This window comes from Ptychodera flava, chromosome 11 (genome assembly GCF_041260155.1).
Source record: "Ptychodera flava strain L36383 chromosome 11, AS_Pfla_20210202, whole genome shotgun sequence".
NCBI lineage: Eukaryota > Metazoa > Hemichordata > Enteropneusta > Ptychoderidae > Ptychodera > Ptychodera flava.
This window is the reverse complement of record NC_091938.1, coordinates 6,272,187-6,290,403: the sequence shown is the minus strand read 5'-3', so window position 1 is coordinate 6,290,403 and position 18,217 is coordinate 6,272,187. Positions and strand designations below refer to the sequence as shown.

Here is an 18,217-nt window from a genome sequence, read left to right as displayed (position 1 = left end):
TATGAAAACTTGAGGCCAAGACATGAACTGCAGATATGCATAGGCTTTTTAGAACAGTGTACTTTAGAAGCGTGGCTTCAAATCATACAATAAATGCAAGATCAATAAAAGATAAAAGAATTCGTCCAATCATTAACATTATCACAAATCTTTATCTACAATTTACATGTCACAACTAATATTCTTGACTGACTCGTTACAAAACTATCATGAGAAAATCTCATGTCCTTTCATAGAGGAAACTACCTTAATTTTTTTTAATATACTGCAAACATATGTTGTTTTCGTCAACGTTTTAAAGCAGCCTCGTAAAACACAATCAGCGTCTGTCCACAAATTGCCACCAATAAGGTGTGTTTCTGCAAATCAACTTATAATTAAGGTTCTGCTGTTAAAATTGATAATGTTTGTGTGTCAAAATAACCGCTTGATATATGAGTCTCATAGGGCTCGAAATTAAGTTTTTTTGCCTGGTAGTCCCATTGGGCTACCATTTTCTGAAGTTGGTAGCCCAGTGACAAGGTCTGATGGCCCATGCATGAATGAAGAGGTTTTCTGTAAAGGATATCTTTATTTATATCTGGACAATGAAAAATTATTTTGCATGATTCTCTCCAGGAAGTGAATTTTCTAGTCATTTGACATCGATACCTGCAGATCATAGCCCTAGGAGAACAGTATAGCATGTGTAGAGGACAACAGTGACGCCTCAATGTTTGACGACCTATTCACACATAGGCAGAGCTTATATGCAAATTTTGATGTTCTCCATGACAATGACTTTTCACTCAGCACGTGTAAACATAACATGGCTAAAAACAGATTGGCTATGAATTTCAGGATGACAACTTGGTACAGTCATGTTACAAATACTTTCGTGGCAATTTTGGCAATTTTGTATATATTTCTCCACGATAGTACACTATCATGGGATGATCTCATACACTTCGGAAAGCGTAATTTGTGGATGGCCGGACAGCTTTTTCTTTGCAGTTTGAATAATTTTGTGTTCAATTGTGATTTTTGCATTGTGATTAAATAACTATGAAAATGAAATTTCATTGGCCATCATTTCCCGAGCCTGTCATCCTGGTACATCAGTTCAGATAATGTTATTTTATTGAAAGTTTGTCGCAACAAACTCGACTGCACTGTCGCCTCTTAAATTGCATAACAAAGTCATAATATGGCCTTTTTATGTCCAGCTGGGTTGACTGTATCAGCGTCGGTCATCCCAGAGCGATCAACATGTCGCCCACTGAGTAATTTTATGTCCCGGGCTTTGGTAGTCCGTGTGGGCTACCATTTCATGGGTTTTGGTAGCCCCAGGGAAAAGTTGGTAGTCTGTGGACGCGGGACTACCGCTAATTTCGAGCCCTGCGGCTGCGTAAAGCATTGAGGAAATCTTGAAGAATGAATTACCTCCGTAAGACTCTGGTGTCGTAACTTATGCAAAGAAGCTGGAACTGACGTCGAGTGTTGACGTAGAACTTGAACTTGTTTATTGAATATGGAACCGAGGCTCAGCCTCACGGCCCAGCCACTGATACATCTGTTAGTCCGTGTTAGTGTCTGAGTTCCTCTGAGTGAATGTATCTGAGTGAATGTCCCTTCTTGGTCACTCAAGAAGGTAGTGGCCGTGGTCTCCTGAGTGTCTGAGTGAATGTATAGTTAGTCAGTCCATTTATACAGCATCTTGGCCATGTCGGATACCGACGCCATAGAGAATACAATAAGGCAATACTTTGATTTCTACCGACAACACGATTGCAACTAATTTAGAAGAGAAGGTTGGTGAAGTAGTGTCGATTTAATCTGCACATGTAACCTCATCCACTTTCTTTTTAAGTTACACACTTGTTTTTTAAGTGTAATTTGTAATATTGCAACATTCATCCATAGGGCACCTAACACTTTTGATAAATCTGAAAAATGTGAATATCCAATTATCCCAAATTGGTTCCAATCGTGTTCGACAGAAGAGAAGATACAGAAGTACAATTTATCACTTGCCCATGTGTGTCATTCTACAATTCTTTTGTTTCAAACCCATGCCATGGAGTAAATTAAAATGATAATAACAGCTCAAAATTACAAGTGGTTGATATACAGTAGAACGTGGAGATAGTACAGAGAAACCTCAATGAGAAACATAGTTACTGGGTGAATTTTTAAAAGTGTTAACGAGCAAGACCATGTTGTCGATACCGTGCTGTCATTTCGTGGCGCCAGCATTGTTAGAGTCCAAATCGAGGAATTGCACGGGATTTATCGCGTCCATGGACGCTAATGTATCGAGAGCGTGAAATATTAATTTTCTTTGCGCCAATTTGGAAGATTATGACATGGGCCAATTCGAAATAGTATATGACCTCATTTTCAAAACAATACGTGCGTTCCCTCTGAGTTGAGGATATGACAAAGTACATTTCTTTGAAAGAAAGTCTAAAATACATATGATTCAAAATGATAAAATGCATGATCGCTTTTAACCTAAAAATAATCCTCGCGTCTTTGGCGGATGGGCTCGTTTGGCCTCGAAGAATAATGGTAAAGAGCTTGTAGGTATGGATGGCGGACTTTGGGCGTCTTCTTGTGACCATCTCTTGGTTTGCCGCCAGCATTATAAAGCCTGTTCGTAAATCTTACTAACAAGAATAACACGTTGGCTAAGCGTAAAATGGAAATAGAGACCAAGCATTGGTGTTCCAAAAATATTCTTCGCAAAAATGGCTATCAAATAGATCCTCATTCATAGGAAAACGTGTGATTTAAAATGCGAGAAACGATATTTTTGTTGGACTAAACACTGTTTAAAAGGGTTTTGAGAGAAAAAAAATGAATGTTTACCGATATGGGTTTTCAGCCAAAGTAAAACTATTGGATTTCATACAAAGGCTGATTTGCATAACTGAGGGCACAAGTAAACAACGGGATGCAACATTAGAAATACTAGTACACAACGGTAACTAAAAGATCGAAGAAACATGCAATAATACAACGTAAAGTAGCTAACATTCATATTTCGATATCATACTGAATCGTTAAACATTGTTTTTGCTTCTGAGGGTGTGACATCGGGCAGTATGATGGAATCGGCCGTTGCCCCGAACACTACGAGATCTCGCATAATAAAATCATAGCAAATGTCGACAATGTATCACTCAACAGCTGATACAAACACTTAAGAAAAGTAACAGTCATAACAAAAATACTAGTAAAACTGTTTTTTTTTTTTTGTAATGTAAGTTCATTCAAAAAACACAATAAAATAAAGTGTTTTGTATTTTTGTTTTACATTTAGAACTTGAGTACAGTCCTTATTTCTTTAGTCAGTTATTTTCTTCTCGTGGTTAATTTTTCTTAGCGCACCAAAAAAAATGTCTTAACGTTTTCGTCCGTAAGGTAATCTTTTGCTTATTGAGGTAACTTGAGTTAAATTTATTTTCCGGCGCTTGTAAAGTTTGTTATACATATAGGCATGTGTCCTGTCGGCATTGGTTGGTTTAAGGGTGACCATGTTGGTTAATTTTCTTTCAGTAATTCTATTTTAGCGATCTCGACATTTTCAAATTTTCTCAAAGTGATTAAATACGAGAGCAAGTTTCGAAATGACAATATAATCGAAAAATTGAGAGTTAAGAATCGTACTCAGAAATTTCATTCATTCCTAACCCGCTTGTCTTTGAGTTACAGTATTTATTAATAAGTATCCCGTTCCGCGTGTGTAGTAGGCTCGAAGATTTGCTATGTGTTGCTTTGTCGTAGGTATGCGATTGACGAGCCTTTTAAAATTAAAAAGAAATCAGAGCGCATATTCTTGTTTTCTTTGTGTTTTTATAGTAAATAAAATCATGTTAAACACAACTAACACTCTAAATTCAAACTTACTGATTGCATCATAGAATTACTACATGCAGATTGTTCATCATTGATGGTAAATGGGTTTTTTCCTCGTCACTAGAAGAGTAGATTGCGGGTCTTCAAGATGTCCTTTGTCGGGGAATTGCTCGAGGTGAATCTTGGTAATTTCAGAGTAGACATCCCGACATTCGGAAAGTTGAGTGGACTTCGGGGTATCCGTTCGTCGGCAAGTGTTATTTATCGGCAATTGCTCGATGAGAATCTTCAACTTGATAGTTTCTTTAAGAGCGGGTCGTATTTGATTTACTCACATACGTTGACTTCAGTGAACACGCTCGTCGGCATATTGGTCGGCTTGGCAACAACAGCTTTCGTGCTTCAGGGAATTTGTCGGAGACCATCTAACTTGGCGACTAGAGGTGACTGACGACCTAAAACCAGTCTTCGCACCGGGTTTGGTATCTCCACCATGTCGTAACTTGCTAATATGGAAAGAAGCTGGAACTGACGACGAGTGTTGACGTAGAACTTGGATGAACTTGTTTATTGACCATGGAACCGAGGCTAAGTCTCACGGCCCAGCCGCTGATACATCTGTAAGTCCGTGTTAGTGTCTGTGTAAATGTCCCTTTTATGTCACTCCAAAAGGGAGTGGCCGTGGTTCTGAGTGTCTGAGCGAACGTATCTACCTATAAGTTAGTCAGTCCATTAATACAGCGTCTTTGCTATGTAGGATACCGACGCCATAAAGAATACAATAAGACATTTTTTGTTTCAAACCCATGCCATGGAGTAAATTGAAATGATAACAACTGCTCAAAATTAGAAATGGTTGATATACAGTAGAACGTGGGGGTAGTACACAGAATACCTCGATGAGAAACGGTTACTGGGTGAATTTTTAAAAGTGTTAACGAGCAAGACCATGTTGTCGATACCGTGCTGTCATTTCGTGGCGCCAGCATTGTTAGAGTCCAAATCGAGAGGAATCGCACGGGATTTATCGCGTCCATGGACGCTAATATATGGAGAGCGTGAAATATTAATTTTCTTTGCGCCAATTTGGAAGATCATGACACTAGTATCACCTATGCAGAGAGACCCCGAATTTTGATCTTGATTTCAAAAGGAATCGATTTCAAGTTTCCTAGTTTGAGCAAGGGCTTCCGGCTTCTTTCAATTTCGAAGCGCGTGCAACCTTAACAAGATCAACCTGAAGGCAAGTTTCGCTGAAAGAGTGAACGTACTTGTCGCCTGAACGCCGATGACCGAAGAGCGTATGAGATTGGATTCACTGCGCTACTTGCAAGCCACACGCTCAGGAACAGGTGCCCAACAAACGGCGAAATGTTACCGGTTTTTCTCCAACCACCCAATTTCATAAAAAAGATGAAGACATGTGGCATGTTAAACAGAAGAAAGATCAACACTATCGTTAAACAAATCTTTGTTGTTGCAATGTTGTTTTTGTCCTTGTTAACGTTGGTTGCGGCGCCATCCACGTGTACTGCAGCGGCGACGCGACGGACCTCAAGGTAGATGAAGCCGTAGCAAATACTCACTACCAGAAAGGAGATCAGTACGCTGGTCGGCAGAAAGGCCTGTACCTTTGTCTGGCTCCTCCCCTCGACAGAAACGACATGAAGCAAGCATGTTCTGTCCATCTCCCGTGTGAAAAAGACATGTAGACCTCGAGCAATACCGGAAACATAGCTCAGCGCCACGCATATGCCGATCAGAATCTTCTGCTCCCGTCTTGCCAATGGTCTGCCCACGATGATAGCACGAGTGAGACTGATGCAGACCAGTGACATCAAAGAGGTGAAGAATGAAGTGTGGAAAGTCAGCAAATATACGGAACAAGCTGCCTTGCTTACTTCCGAGCAAACGTAGTAAGATCCGTTCAACACTCTTAAACTTCCATGCAAGTGAACCGGAGCTGTAATACCACAGACCATCAGATCAGCTACAGCTAAACTTGCCAGCTGGAAGTTTGGAGATCTCCTCAGCGGCTTCTTTAACGCTATGAGACCGATGACAAACACGTTGCCCAGAATACCGACGACGATGGTTGCAAACAGAATGGCTGAACTTAGACTCAGATAAATCTTATCTTCTAGATTTCGACCTACCATGATGGGCTGTCCACCGCTATTACTGAGAAAACTGGTGTTTTCCAGAAGGGTAAAGCCGTTGCACTCACTTGACGAGGAATTATTCATCTTCGGTGCGCGGCTGTGGTTGAACTGAAAAGCTATGGTCCACTTTAAGAGGTTTCAAGAGACAGCCTCCGCATGAGTTATCATTTAAAATGGCAATTTTACAACATTGTATAAGTGCTAATTGGTTGCGATGATTCAGTCCGCAAGAAGCGCTCACACATTCATTGCGGAGTGACTGTGATTGCACAATGGTCTTGTTGCCTGGTGATTTTTGACGTCTTCGACGATAATAGCTGAAACAGTGAATGTTTTTCCTTTGCATACGTCAGTCTGCTAACCAGCATTTACATCTCGGCGAAATGAAGGCACACAACTACGCTGTAAAGTTGACGAGGTGACCTGACTCATTTTCACTTTCAAGGCGTGGCGTACTGTTGATGACCACGGTGAACTTTCGATTGTGTAACCAACAGCAAACGACATTCTTGAAAGTTTTGAAGTGGAAAGCGCGCTAGTGGGTTCTTTTATTTATTCGTTTATTTATTTTTTATTCAAGATGAATACTTATCATTATTTAAATAATTCAGCATTGAAAATCCCTTGAAAGTGTCATTACAAAGTTCAAAGTTATTTGACGAACCAATACTTTTGAAGGATAAGTTGTGTTACGGGGACCGTAATGTATTTATAATACAAAGTTTAACATTTTCTCAAAATGTAAAGAAAGCCATGCCTAGATACTTGCTACTCCAATCGAATGATACTGATAAAGTGGCGCTAGGAAAAGATGTTTTGACCAACCATGTGAAATTGGCCCAAAGACTACAGCTACAACTTTTATCATCATTTTTGAAATTTCTACGTGGCAATCTGTCTGCCAATACTGACTGTAATTGCATTTTACAATTTAATTTTCATGCCACTGTCTATGGCGATCATCAGACAAACCTCCGCATTTGAATTTCTCCAGGAAACGTCTTATCATAGAGGCCGAAAGCCACACCATTTTTTACTAGCACTGTCCATGTTTTAACCTCACTGTGAACGTTTCGTACACGTATTTTGCCTTGCTTTCATCAAGGTAGTATGCTCCTCGAAAGGGAGAGACTTAAACTTTTGCTCAAACTTTTGTCAATGAAATTTTCAACCATTCCCTTGCCAAGTAATTCAGGGCTCACCGTGCACAAAGTTTGGTACAACAGAAACAGTCACCTAACATTTACTGATCTCTGTATTTCAAAACGGTCTCATCCCTGTGTTAACTCTATGGCGAAAACAAAATTTTCTACTTTGAAAAAACTACGAAGGTAAAAATATTTCTCACTAGAAGAGTTTTAAAGTTATCCCTCACAAGCCGTAGATCAGAGAAGAATTGTAAAAGTTTGAGCCTCAGAATATCTGTCGCCGAGGCCCATTCTAAACTGGTGATATTTTCTTGGGTTTTAGATGGGTAGACAGGAAGCTATCCTGTTCATACCATACACGCGACAAATATTCAACAGACTTTAATGATTGCCGGAAGACATGACTTTTGGGATTGTTTGCACTCTTTTTGTTAAAGGTACAAGCTCTGCGGTTTATTGTTGTTTTGTTGTTTTGTTGTCATTGTTTTTGTTTTCTTTTTTATGTATATTTGGTCAACTTCAAAATATTATCTATTTACCACAAGATAACAGGTCGTTATACATCGGGGCACGTACAGTACATAACAACAATTATTGACCGTTGTCATAATCGAAATTGTGAAAGTACAATCCTAATTTCAATATTGCGTGCATTTTCTCATTGCACATTGCAGTAAAGTTTCAACCATTTGTTTTCAAAATAAAAGCTGATACTTTTCAAAATATTTTCGATACTTTTCAATATATTTTCGATTTTCACTTTCGTATCCTTGTAACAATTATATTCCCAAATAAAACAGTTTTTATATTATTGTGTTGAGTATAACTTTTTTCTCGTTGTGTTTGATGGAAGTTCTTTTCAGAAAAGACATTGACAAACGGTGTTACAAGAACAAGTGTCGACGTTTATGGAAAAAGATTGGGTTCTGTTTGCCTGCTAGTCTTCGAAAAACAGCGACGGAGAGAAAGCCCGCAGAGATTTGAATATCTCTTGAAAGTAGCTTCGAGACTGATGTAGCAGTGTTCCTACACAAAATGGATAAACGAATAAGTATAATATTTGCTGAAACAGATAGTCTCCTTCCTCAAAGGGAGGGGTCGTTGGAACTGCGCCTGCGCGACTTTCTACAAACAATGAATGCATAAGCTGGATGCATTACGGCTGCAACATTTAAATTTCACAACGTTCATTATGGCAAACATCTTCCAACCTTAAGCAATGGCAAATGTATCTCTGTATCTCGGATAACAATGTTTACATTGGTCGTATGGGGCCTATATGACTTTACAGTACAGTTCCGACAATCCGATCCCTTTGATTTTAACTTTGTGACTGTTTAAGAGACGTTTATATCCTGAAGAGTAGAGGATTTCTTTCGCATATTAGCAATAACTTGAAAGAAGATGAAGTTTGGAATCACTGTACGACTACACGTCAGCCTTGAAGCGGCATGGTGGAGTATAAGGAGTATCTTACATAACTAACACATGTACAAGTGATAGTTGTCAGTTCAAATGTTAAGGTAGACTGATATTCGGATTCTAAATTTTCAATACATTTCACTTGTCTGCTGTTTCTATAGATTCATTCCCAAGCCAATGAAGTTCAATTAAAATTCTATTTTCCTCAGTCTGTAGACAAGTCGTACAGTGATGTTTACATGCCAAACTTGAAAACATAACCACGGTCCCTCCTTCGCCAGGGATACTTTCTTTCATGTTCAGATGTGTCTTGTATGAAGACATGGAGCCGAGACACGAACTACAGATATATATATTCTCTAAGCATAGGCTTTTTAGAACAGTGTACTTTAGAAGCGTGGCTTCAAATCATACAATAAATGCAAGATCAATAAAAGATAAAAGAATTCGTCCAATCATTAACATTATCACAAATCTTTATCTACAATTTACATGTCACAACTAATATTCTTGACTGACTCGTTACAAAACTATCATGAGAAAATCTCATGTCCTTTCATAGAGGAAACTACCTTAATTTTTTTTAATATACTGCAAACATATGTTGTTTTCGTCAACGTTTTAAAGCAGCCTCGTAAAACACAATCAGCGTCTGTCCACAAATTGCCACAATAAGGCGTGTTTCTGCAATGCAACTTATAATTAGGTTCTGCTGTTAAAATTGATAATGTTTGTGTGTCAAAATAATCGCTTGATATATGAGTCTCATAGGGCTCGAAATTAAGTTTTTTGCCTGGTAGTCCCATTGGGCTACCATTTTCTGAAGTTGGTAGCCCAGTGACAAGGTCTGGTAGCCCATGCATGAATGAAGAGGTTTTCTGTAAAGGATATTTTTATTTATATCTAAAAGACAATGAAAAATTTATTTTGAATGACTCTCTCCAGGAAGTGAATTTTCTAGTCATTTGACATCGATACCTGCAGATCATAGCCCTAGGAGAACAGTATAGCATGTGTAGAGGACAACAGTGACGCCTCAATGTTTGACGACCTATTCACACATAGGCAGAGCTTATATGCAAATTTTGATGTTCTCCATGACAATGACTTTTCACTCAGCACGTGTAAACATAACATGGCTAAAAACAGATTGGCTATGAATTTCAGGATGACAACTTGGTACAGTCATGTTACAAATACTTTCGTGGCAATTTTGGCAATTTTGTATATATTTCTCCACGATAGTACACTATCATGGGATGATCTCATACACCCGACAGCTTTTTCTTTGCAGTTTGAATAATTTTGTGTTTAATTGTGATTTTTGCATTGTGATTAAATAACTATGAAAATGAATTTTCATTGGCCATCATTTCCCGAGCCTGTCATCCTGGTAAATCAGTTCAGATAATGATATTTTATTGAAAGTTTGTCGCAACAAACTCGACTGCACTGTCGCCTCTTAATTTGCATAACAAAGTCATAATATGGCCTTTTTATGTCCAGCTGGGTTGACTGTATCAGCGTCGGTCATCCCAGAGCGATCAACATGTCGCCCACTAAGTAATTTCATGTCCCGGGCTTTGGTAGTCCGTGTGGGCTACCATTTCATGAGTTTTGGTAGCCCAAGGGAAAAGTTGGTAGTCTGTGGACGCGGGACTACCGCTAATTTCGAGCACTGCCGGCGTGTAAAGTATTGAGGAAATCTTGCTGAAAGAATTAACTCCGTAAGACTCTGGTGTCGTAACTTATGGAAAGAAGCTGGAACTGACGTCGAGTGTTGACGTAGAACTTGAACTTGTTTATTGAATATGGAACCGAGGTCAGCCTCACGGCCCAGCCACTGATACATCTGTTAGTCCGTGTTATTGTCTGAGTTCCTCTGAGTGAATGTATCTGAGTGAATGCCCCTTCTTGGTCACTCAACAAGGGAGTGGTCGTGGTCCTGAGTGTCTGGGTGAATGTATAGTTAGTCCATTTATACAGCATCTTGGCCATGTCGGATACCGACGCCATAAATAATACAATAAGACAATGCTTTGATTTCTACCGACAACACGATTTGAAATAATTTAGGATAATAGGATAGTGAAGTAGTGTCGATTTAATCTGCACATTTAACCTCATCCACTTTTCTTTTTAAGTTACACACTTGTTTTTTATGTGTAATTTGTAATATTGCAACATTCATCCATAGGGCACCTAACACTTTTGATAAATCTGAAAAATGTGAATATCCAATTATGCCAAATTGGTTCCAATCGTGTTCGACAGTAGAGAAGATACAGAAGTACAACTTATCACTTGCCCATGTGTGTCATTCTACAATTCTTTTGTTTCAAACCCATGCCATGGAGTAAATTAAAATGATAATAACAGCTCAAAATTACAAGTGGTTGATATACAGTAGAACGTGGGGGTAGTACACAGAATACCTCGATGAGAAACAGTTACTGGGTGAATTTTTAAATGTGTAAACGAGCAAGACCATGTTGTCGATACCGTGCTGGCATTTCGTGGCGCCAGCATTGTTAGAGTCCAAATCGAGAGGAATTGCGCGGGATTTATCGCGTCCATGGACGCTAATGTATCGAGAGCGTGAAATATTAATTTTCTTTGCGCCAATTTGGAAGATTATGACATGGGCCAATTTCGAAATAGTATATGACCTCATTTTCAAAACAATACGTGCGTTCCCTCTGAGTTGAGGATATGACAAAGTACATTTCTTTGAAAGAAAGTCTGAAATACATATGATTCAAATGATAAAATGCATGATCGCTTTTAACCTAAAGATAATCCTCGCGTCTTTGGCGGATGGGCTCGTTTGGCCTCGAAGAATAATGGTAAAGAGCTTGTAGGTATGGATGGCGGACTTTGGGCGTCTTCTTGTGACCACTCTTGGTTTGCCGTCAGCATTATAATAAATAAAGCGTGTTCGTAAATCTTACTAATAAGAAAAACCGCTGGCTTATCGTTTAACGGAAATAGAGACCAAGCATTGGTGTTCCAAAATATTCGCAAAAATGGCTATCAAATAGATCCTCATTCGTAGGAAAACGTGTGATTTAAAGTGTGTGAAACGATATTTTTGTTGGACTAAATACTGTTTAAAAGGGTTTTGAGAGAATACAAAATGAATGTTACCGATATGGGTTTTAAGCTAAAGTAAAAACTATTATAGATTTCATACAAAGGCTGATTTGCATAACTGAGGGCACAAGTAAACAACGGGATGCAACATTAGAAATACTAGTACACAACGGTAACTAAAAGATCGAAGAAACATGCAATAATACAACGTAAAGTAGCTAACATTCATATTTCGATATCATACTGAATCGTTGAACATTGTATTTTGCTTCTGAGGGTGTGACATCAGGCAGTATGATGGAGCCGGCCGTTACCCCGACACACTACGAGATCTCGCATAATAAAATCATAGCAAATGTCGACAATGTATCACTCAACAGCTGATACAAACACTTAAGAAAAGTAACAGTCATAACAAAAATACTAGTAAAACTGTTTTTTTTTGTAATGTAAGTTCATTCAAAAAACACAATAAAATAAAGTGTTTTTGTATTTTTTGTTTTTACATTTAGAACTTGAGTACAGTCCTTATTTCTTTAGTCAGTTATTTTCTTCTCATGGTTAATTGTTCTTAGCGCATCACGAAAATGTCTTTACGTTTTCATCCGTAAGATAATCTTTTGCTTCTTTAGGTAACTTGAGTTAAATTTATTTTCTGGCGCTTGTAAAGTTTGTTACAGATAGGCATGTGCCTGTCGGCATTGGTTGGTTTTTGGGGAGACTAGCTTGTTTGATTTCCTTTCAGTAATTCTATTCAACGATCTCGACATTTTCAAAATTTTCTCACACTGATTACATACGAGCGTAAGTTTCGAAATGACAATATAAATCGAAAAATTGAAAGTTAAGAATCGTACTCAGAAATTTCATTCTTTCCCAACCCGCTTGTCTTTGCGTTACAGTATTTAAGTATCCCATTCCGCGTGTGTAGTAGGCTAGAAGATTTGCTATGTGTTTCTTTGTCGTAGGTATGCGATTAACGAGCCTTTTAAAATTAAAAAGAAATCAGAGCGCATATTCTTGTTTTGTTTTGTTTTTTATCGAAAATACAATCATGTTAAACACACCTAACACTCTAAATTTCAAACTTACTGATTGCATTATGGAATTACTACATGCAGATTGTTCATAATTGATGGTAAATGGTTTTGTTTCCTCGTCACTAGAAGAGTAGATTCCGCACCTTCAAGATGTCGTTTGTTGGGGAATTGCTCGATTTGAATTTCGGTAATTTCGGAGTAGACATCCCGACATTCGGAAAGTTGAGTGGACTTCGGGGTATCCGTTCGTCGGCAAGTGTTATTTATCGGCAATTGCTCGATGAGAATCTTCAACTTGATAGTTTCTTTAAGAGCGGGTCGTATTTGATTTACTCACATACGTTGACTTCAGTTAACACGCTCGTCGGCATATTGGTCGGCTTGGCAACAACAGCTTTCGTGCTTCAGGGAATTTGTCGGAGACCATCTAACTTGGCGACTAGAGGTGACTGACGACCTAAAACCAGTCTTCGCACCGGGTTTGGTATCTCCACCATGTCGTAACTTGCTAATATGGAAAGAAGCTGGAACTGACGACAAGTGTTGACGTAGAACTTGGATGAACTTGTTTATTGACCATGGAACCGAGGCTAAGCCTCACGGCCCAGCCGCTGATACATCTGTTAGTCCGTGTTAGTGTCTGAGTGAATGTCCCTTCTCGGTCCCTCCACAAGGGAGTGGCCGTGGTCCTGAGTGTCTGAGTGAATGTATCTACCTATAGGTTAGTCAGTCCATTTATACAGCGTCTTCGCTATGTTGGATACCGACGCCGTAAAGAATACAATAAGACATTTTTTTTTCAAACCCATGCCATGGAGTAAATTAAAATGATAATAACAGCTCAAAATTACAAGTGGTTGATATACAGTAGAACGTGGGGGTAGTACACAGAATACCTCAATGAGAAACGGTTACTGGGTGAATTTTTAAAAGTGTTAACGAGCAAGACCATGTTGTCGATACCGTGCTGTCATTTCGTGGCGCCAGCATTGTTAGAGTCCAAATCGAGGGAATTGCACGGGATTTATCGCGTCCATGGACGCTAATATATGGAGAGCGTGAAATATTAATTTTCTTTGCGCCAATTTGGAAGATCATGACACTAGTATCACCTATGCAGAGAGACCCCGATTTTGATCGTTCTTTTGATTTCAAAAGGAATCGATTTCAAGTGTCATTACAGTAGAGTTTGAGCAACAAGGACTTACGTCTTTCATTTTCGAAGCGCGTGCAACCTTAACAAGATCAACCTGAAGGCAAGTTTCGCTGAAAGAGTGAACGTACTTGTCGCCTGAACGCCGATGACCGAAGAGCGTATGAGATTGGATTCACTGCGCTACTTGCAAGCCACACGCTCAGGAACAGGTGCCCAACAAACGGCGAAATGTTACCGGTTTTTCTCCAACCACCCAATTTCATAAAAAAGATGAAGACATGTGGCATGTTAAACAGAAGAAAGATCAACACTATCGTTAAACAAATCTTTGTTGTTGCAATGTTGTTTTTGTCCTTGTTAACTGAGTTAATTGCGGCGCCATCCACGTGTACTGCAGCGGCGACACGACGGACCTCAAGGTAGATGAAGCCGTAGCAAATACTCACTACAGAAAGGAGATCAGTACGCTGGTCGTCAGAAAGGCCTTTACCTCTGTCTGGCTCCTCCCCTCGACAGAAACGACATGAAGCAAGCATGTTCTGTCCATCTCCCGTGTCAAAAAGACTTGAAGACCTCGAGCAATACCGGAAACATAGCTCAGCGTCACGCATATGCCGATCAGAATCTTCTGCTCCCGTCTTGCCAATGGTCTGCCGACGATGATAGCACGAGTGAAACTGATAGAGACCAGTGACATCAAAGAGGTGAAGAATGAAGTGTGGAAAGTCAGCAAATATACGGAACAAGCTGCCTTGCTTACTTCTGAGCAAACGTAGTAAGATCCGTTCAACACTCTTAAACTTCCATGCAAGTGAACCGGAGCTGTAATACCACAGACCATCAGATCAGCTACAGCTAAACTTGCCAGCTGGAAGTTTGGAGATCTCCTCAGCGGCTTCTTTAACGCTATGAGACCGATGACAAACACGTTGCCCAGAATACCGACGACGATGGTTGCAAACAGAATGGCTGAACTTAGACTCAGATAAATCTTATCTTCTAGATTTCGACCTACCATGATGGGCTGTCCACCGCTATTACTGAGAAAACTGGTGTTTTCCAGAAGGGTAAAGCCGTTGCACTCACTTGACGAGGAATTATTCATCTTCGGTGCTCGGCTGTGTTGAACTGAAAAGCTCTGGTCCACTTTAAGAGGTTTCAAGAGACAGCCTCCACATGAGTTATCATTTAAAATGGCAATTTTACAACATGTATAAATGCTAATTCGTTGCGATGATCCAGTCCGCAAGAAGCGCTCACACATTCATTGCGGAGGGACTGTGATTGCACAATGGTCTTGTTGCCTGGTGATTTTTGACGTCTTCGACGATAATAGCTGAAACAGTGAATGTTTTTCCTTTGCATACGTCAGTCTGCTAACCAGCATTTACATCTCGGCGAAATGAAGGCACACAACTACGCTGTAAAGTTGACGAGGTGACCTGACTCATTTTCACTTTTAAGGCGTGGCGTACTGTTGATGACCGCGGTGAACTTTCGATTGTGTAACCAACAGCAAACGACATTCTTGAAAGTTTTGAAGTGGAAAGCGCGCTAGCGGGTTCTTTTATTTATTCGTTTATTTATTTTTTATTCAAGATGAATACTTATCATTATTTAAATAATTCAGTATTGAAAATCCCTTGAAAGTGTCATTACAAAGTTCAAAGTTATTTGACGAACCAATACTTTTGAAGGATAACTTGTGTTATGGGGACCGTAACATTTCCTCAAAATGTAAAGAAAACCATGCCTAGATACTTGCTACTCCAATCGAATGATGCTGATAAAGTGGCGCTAGGAAAAGATGTTTTGACCAAGCATGTGAAAATTGGCCCAAAGACTCTACAGCTACAAATTTTATCATCATTTATGAAATTTCTACGAGGCAATCTGTCTACCCATACTGTAAGTGACATTTTACAATTTAATTTTCATGCAACTGTCTATGGCGATCATCAGACAAACCTCCGCATTTGAATTTCTCCAGGAAACGTCTTATCATAGAGGCCGAAAGCCACACCATTTTTTACTAGCACTGTCCAAGTTTCAACCTCACTGTGAACGTTTTGTACACGTATTTTGCCTTGCTTTCATCAAGGTGTTATGTAGGTCATTTCCCCCACACTCATCATGACCTGAGTTCAATTAGTCTAGAACATTCTCAAGGTCACTGCCCTTAATGACCTCACAACCTTGAATTCAATTAGTCATGTTTGGAATGTTCTGGAAAGTTGATTAGTTGTGTAAGAGAGATAATTTTAGAACAGTAATTAGCATGTCAATAAAAGTTCTAGATTGTTCTTATATGCCTTTATAAAGGGACGTGCACTGCTTCCAGTCAGACTTTTGGGATCGTGTCTCTTGTGTGTTACTAAACTCCAGCAGTAGTCATTCTCAAGACTTTTCAAGACCTTCACTGTCAACGCTGGATTTATACTGTGGACTTTGTGCAGCTTCAAGCCTGCAAGCCAAAGGACTGTTCATTCATCCGACTGACTGTTACAACTCTGAGACTGGAGCTTTGCCGTCCCAGCTGAGATAAGTAGTCTGTACACTTTTAAAGCTTGTACTCTATCCTGACTTAGCAATTAGTTTTATTTTTGTAATAAATTTTGTTTAAACATTAACTGCTGAGTTCACCCTTTTGTTCGTTTTCTCTGCACGTAACAAATTGGGGGCTCGTCCGGGATACGAATATTTTGAGCCGTTTGACAACATTTTGTCTGCCTTTTTAAAACTACTGTATACTGTGAACTCAGCGAAATTTAATCATGGCGGAATTTAAACCAGAGGAAATGGATGACCTTGATCAGGACACATTTGATTCCCTCAGAAAAGACGACCTCATAACACTGGCCAATTTCCTTAAAGTAGAAGTCAAAAGATCTATGCGCAAGAGGGAAATACAGTACCGTATTGCCAAACATCTAGTTGATTTAGGCCAATTTGAGGAATCCACCCTGAAAGATTATGAGCCCGAGTCTACCTCTGAACTCAGAAAATTAGAATTAGAAATGCAGACAAATTTGGAGATCAAGAAACTAGAATTACAAATAGAAAAAGAAAAAATACAAATGCAGTTAGAAATGGAAGAAAGACAGAGAGAGAAAGATAGGCAGGAAAGATTAGAAATGAAACGTTTAGAGCTTGGACAGTCAGGAAAATCCTTCCCTTCACACGGTTTTGACATCACTAAGCATTTCAGGTTAGTCCCCCCTTTCCAAGAAAAGGATGTTGATAAATATTTCCTTCATTTTGAGAAAATTGCTCAGAGTCTGGATTGGCCTAAGGAGTCCTGGTCTATGCTTTTGCAGAGTGCTTTGGTGGGTAAAGCCAGAGAAATTTACATTCAATTGTCAGTAGAGCAGGCTTCAGATTATGATTCTGTGAAGGAATTAATTCTCAAGGGCTATGAGTTGGTGCCTGAAGCTTACCGTCAGAAATTTAGGGATTGTGAGAAGGCGAAAGATCAAACTTATGTTGAATTTGCTCGAACAAAAGAACAACTGTTTGATCGTTGGTGTTCTTCTGAAAAGGTCAGTCAGAATTATGACAAATTACGACAGCTCGTTTGATTGAGGAATTTAAAAGGTGCATCCGGAGTGACATCAAGACGTTTATCAATGAACAAAAGGCAGATACATTGGAGGTTGCTGCACGTTTGGCCGATGATTACTCATTGACTCACAAATCTTCATTTCTCAGCAAACCATCCCAGTCCTTTTCCTACAGAAACAATGCAGGTAAATTTAACTCCTCCTTTTCATCCAAGAATTTCTCAAAGGAGAGTAGGAAATCAAATGACAGCAGTTCACAGAGTTCAAGTAACACTCCCACATCATCAGATCCCAAGTCTCAATCTCCTTCTGACAAACAGTTCGGTACACTTCTTGTAACTATTGCAAGAAAGACGGCCATTTAATGTCAGATTGTTTCAAATTGAAAAGAAAACGTGAAGGTCAAAGTGGTCAAAGTGGATCTAAGCCCACCGGCTTTATTTCTCATTAACTCAATTAGAGTCTAATAATGTGTGCAACACATTTTCTGAGGTTAAACCCCTCTCATCCCCAATTAATGAGGTCAAGGTCAATTCTTCTCAAGATAGCATTATGGGTATTTTCGAACCATTTATTTATGATGGTTTTATATCACTTTCTAGTGATTTCTCTTCCGCTACCCCTGTCAAAATTTTAAGAGATACCGGGGCTTCCCAGTCTCTTTTGTTGGCAGATACCCTGCCGTTTTCTGAAAGTCATTTTCAGGTTCTAAAGTTCTTATTAAGGGGGTAGATTGTAATGACTACATTCCTGTTCCTCTCCATAATGTCTATTTGTCTTCGGACTTTGTTTCTGG

At 39.3% G+C, this 18,217-nt stretch overlaps 2 protein-coding genes across 2 annotated transcripts; both read right to left on the bottom strand.

Moving 5' to 3' along the window:
- Positions 1–5,072: 5,072 nt before the first annotated feature.
- LOC139143966 (rhodopsin, GQ-coupled-like) lies at positions 5,073–6,086 on the bottom strand. Its single transcript, XM_070714594.1, has one exon. It carries the CDS (start codon positions 6,084–6,086, stop codon positions 5,073–5,075), a length of 1,014 nt encoding a protein of 337 aa, XP_070570695.1.
- Positions 6,087–14,306: 8,220 nt separating this feature from the next.
- On the bottom strand, positions 14,307–14,966 carry LOC139143948 (melanopsin-B-like). The gene has a single exon (XM_070714569.1). The coding sequence runs from the start codon at positions 14,964–14,966 to the stop codon at positions 14,307–14,309; it is 660 nt and encodes a 219-aa protein (XP_070570670.1).
- Positions 14,967–18,217: the final 3,251 nt, after the last annotated feature.

Coding starts and splice junctions, on each gene's coding strand:
- LOC139143948 (XM_070714569.1), bottom strand. CDS start 14,966: ATGAATAATTCCTCGTCAAGTGAGTGCAACGGCTTTACCCTTCTGGAA.
- LOC139143966 (XM_070714594.1), bottom strand. CDS start 6,086: ATGAATAATTCCTCGTCAAGTGAGTGCAACGGCTTTACCCTTCTGGAA.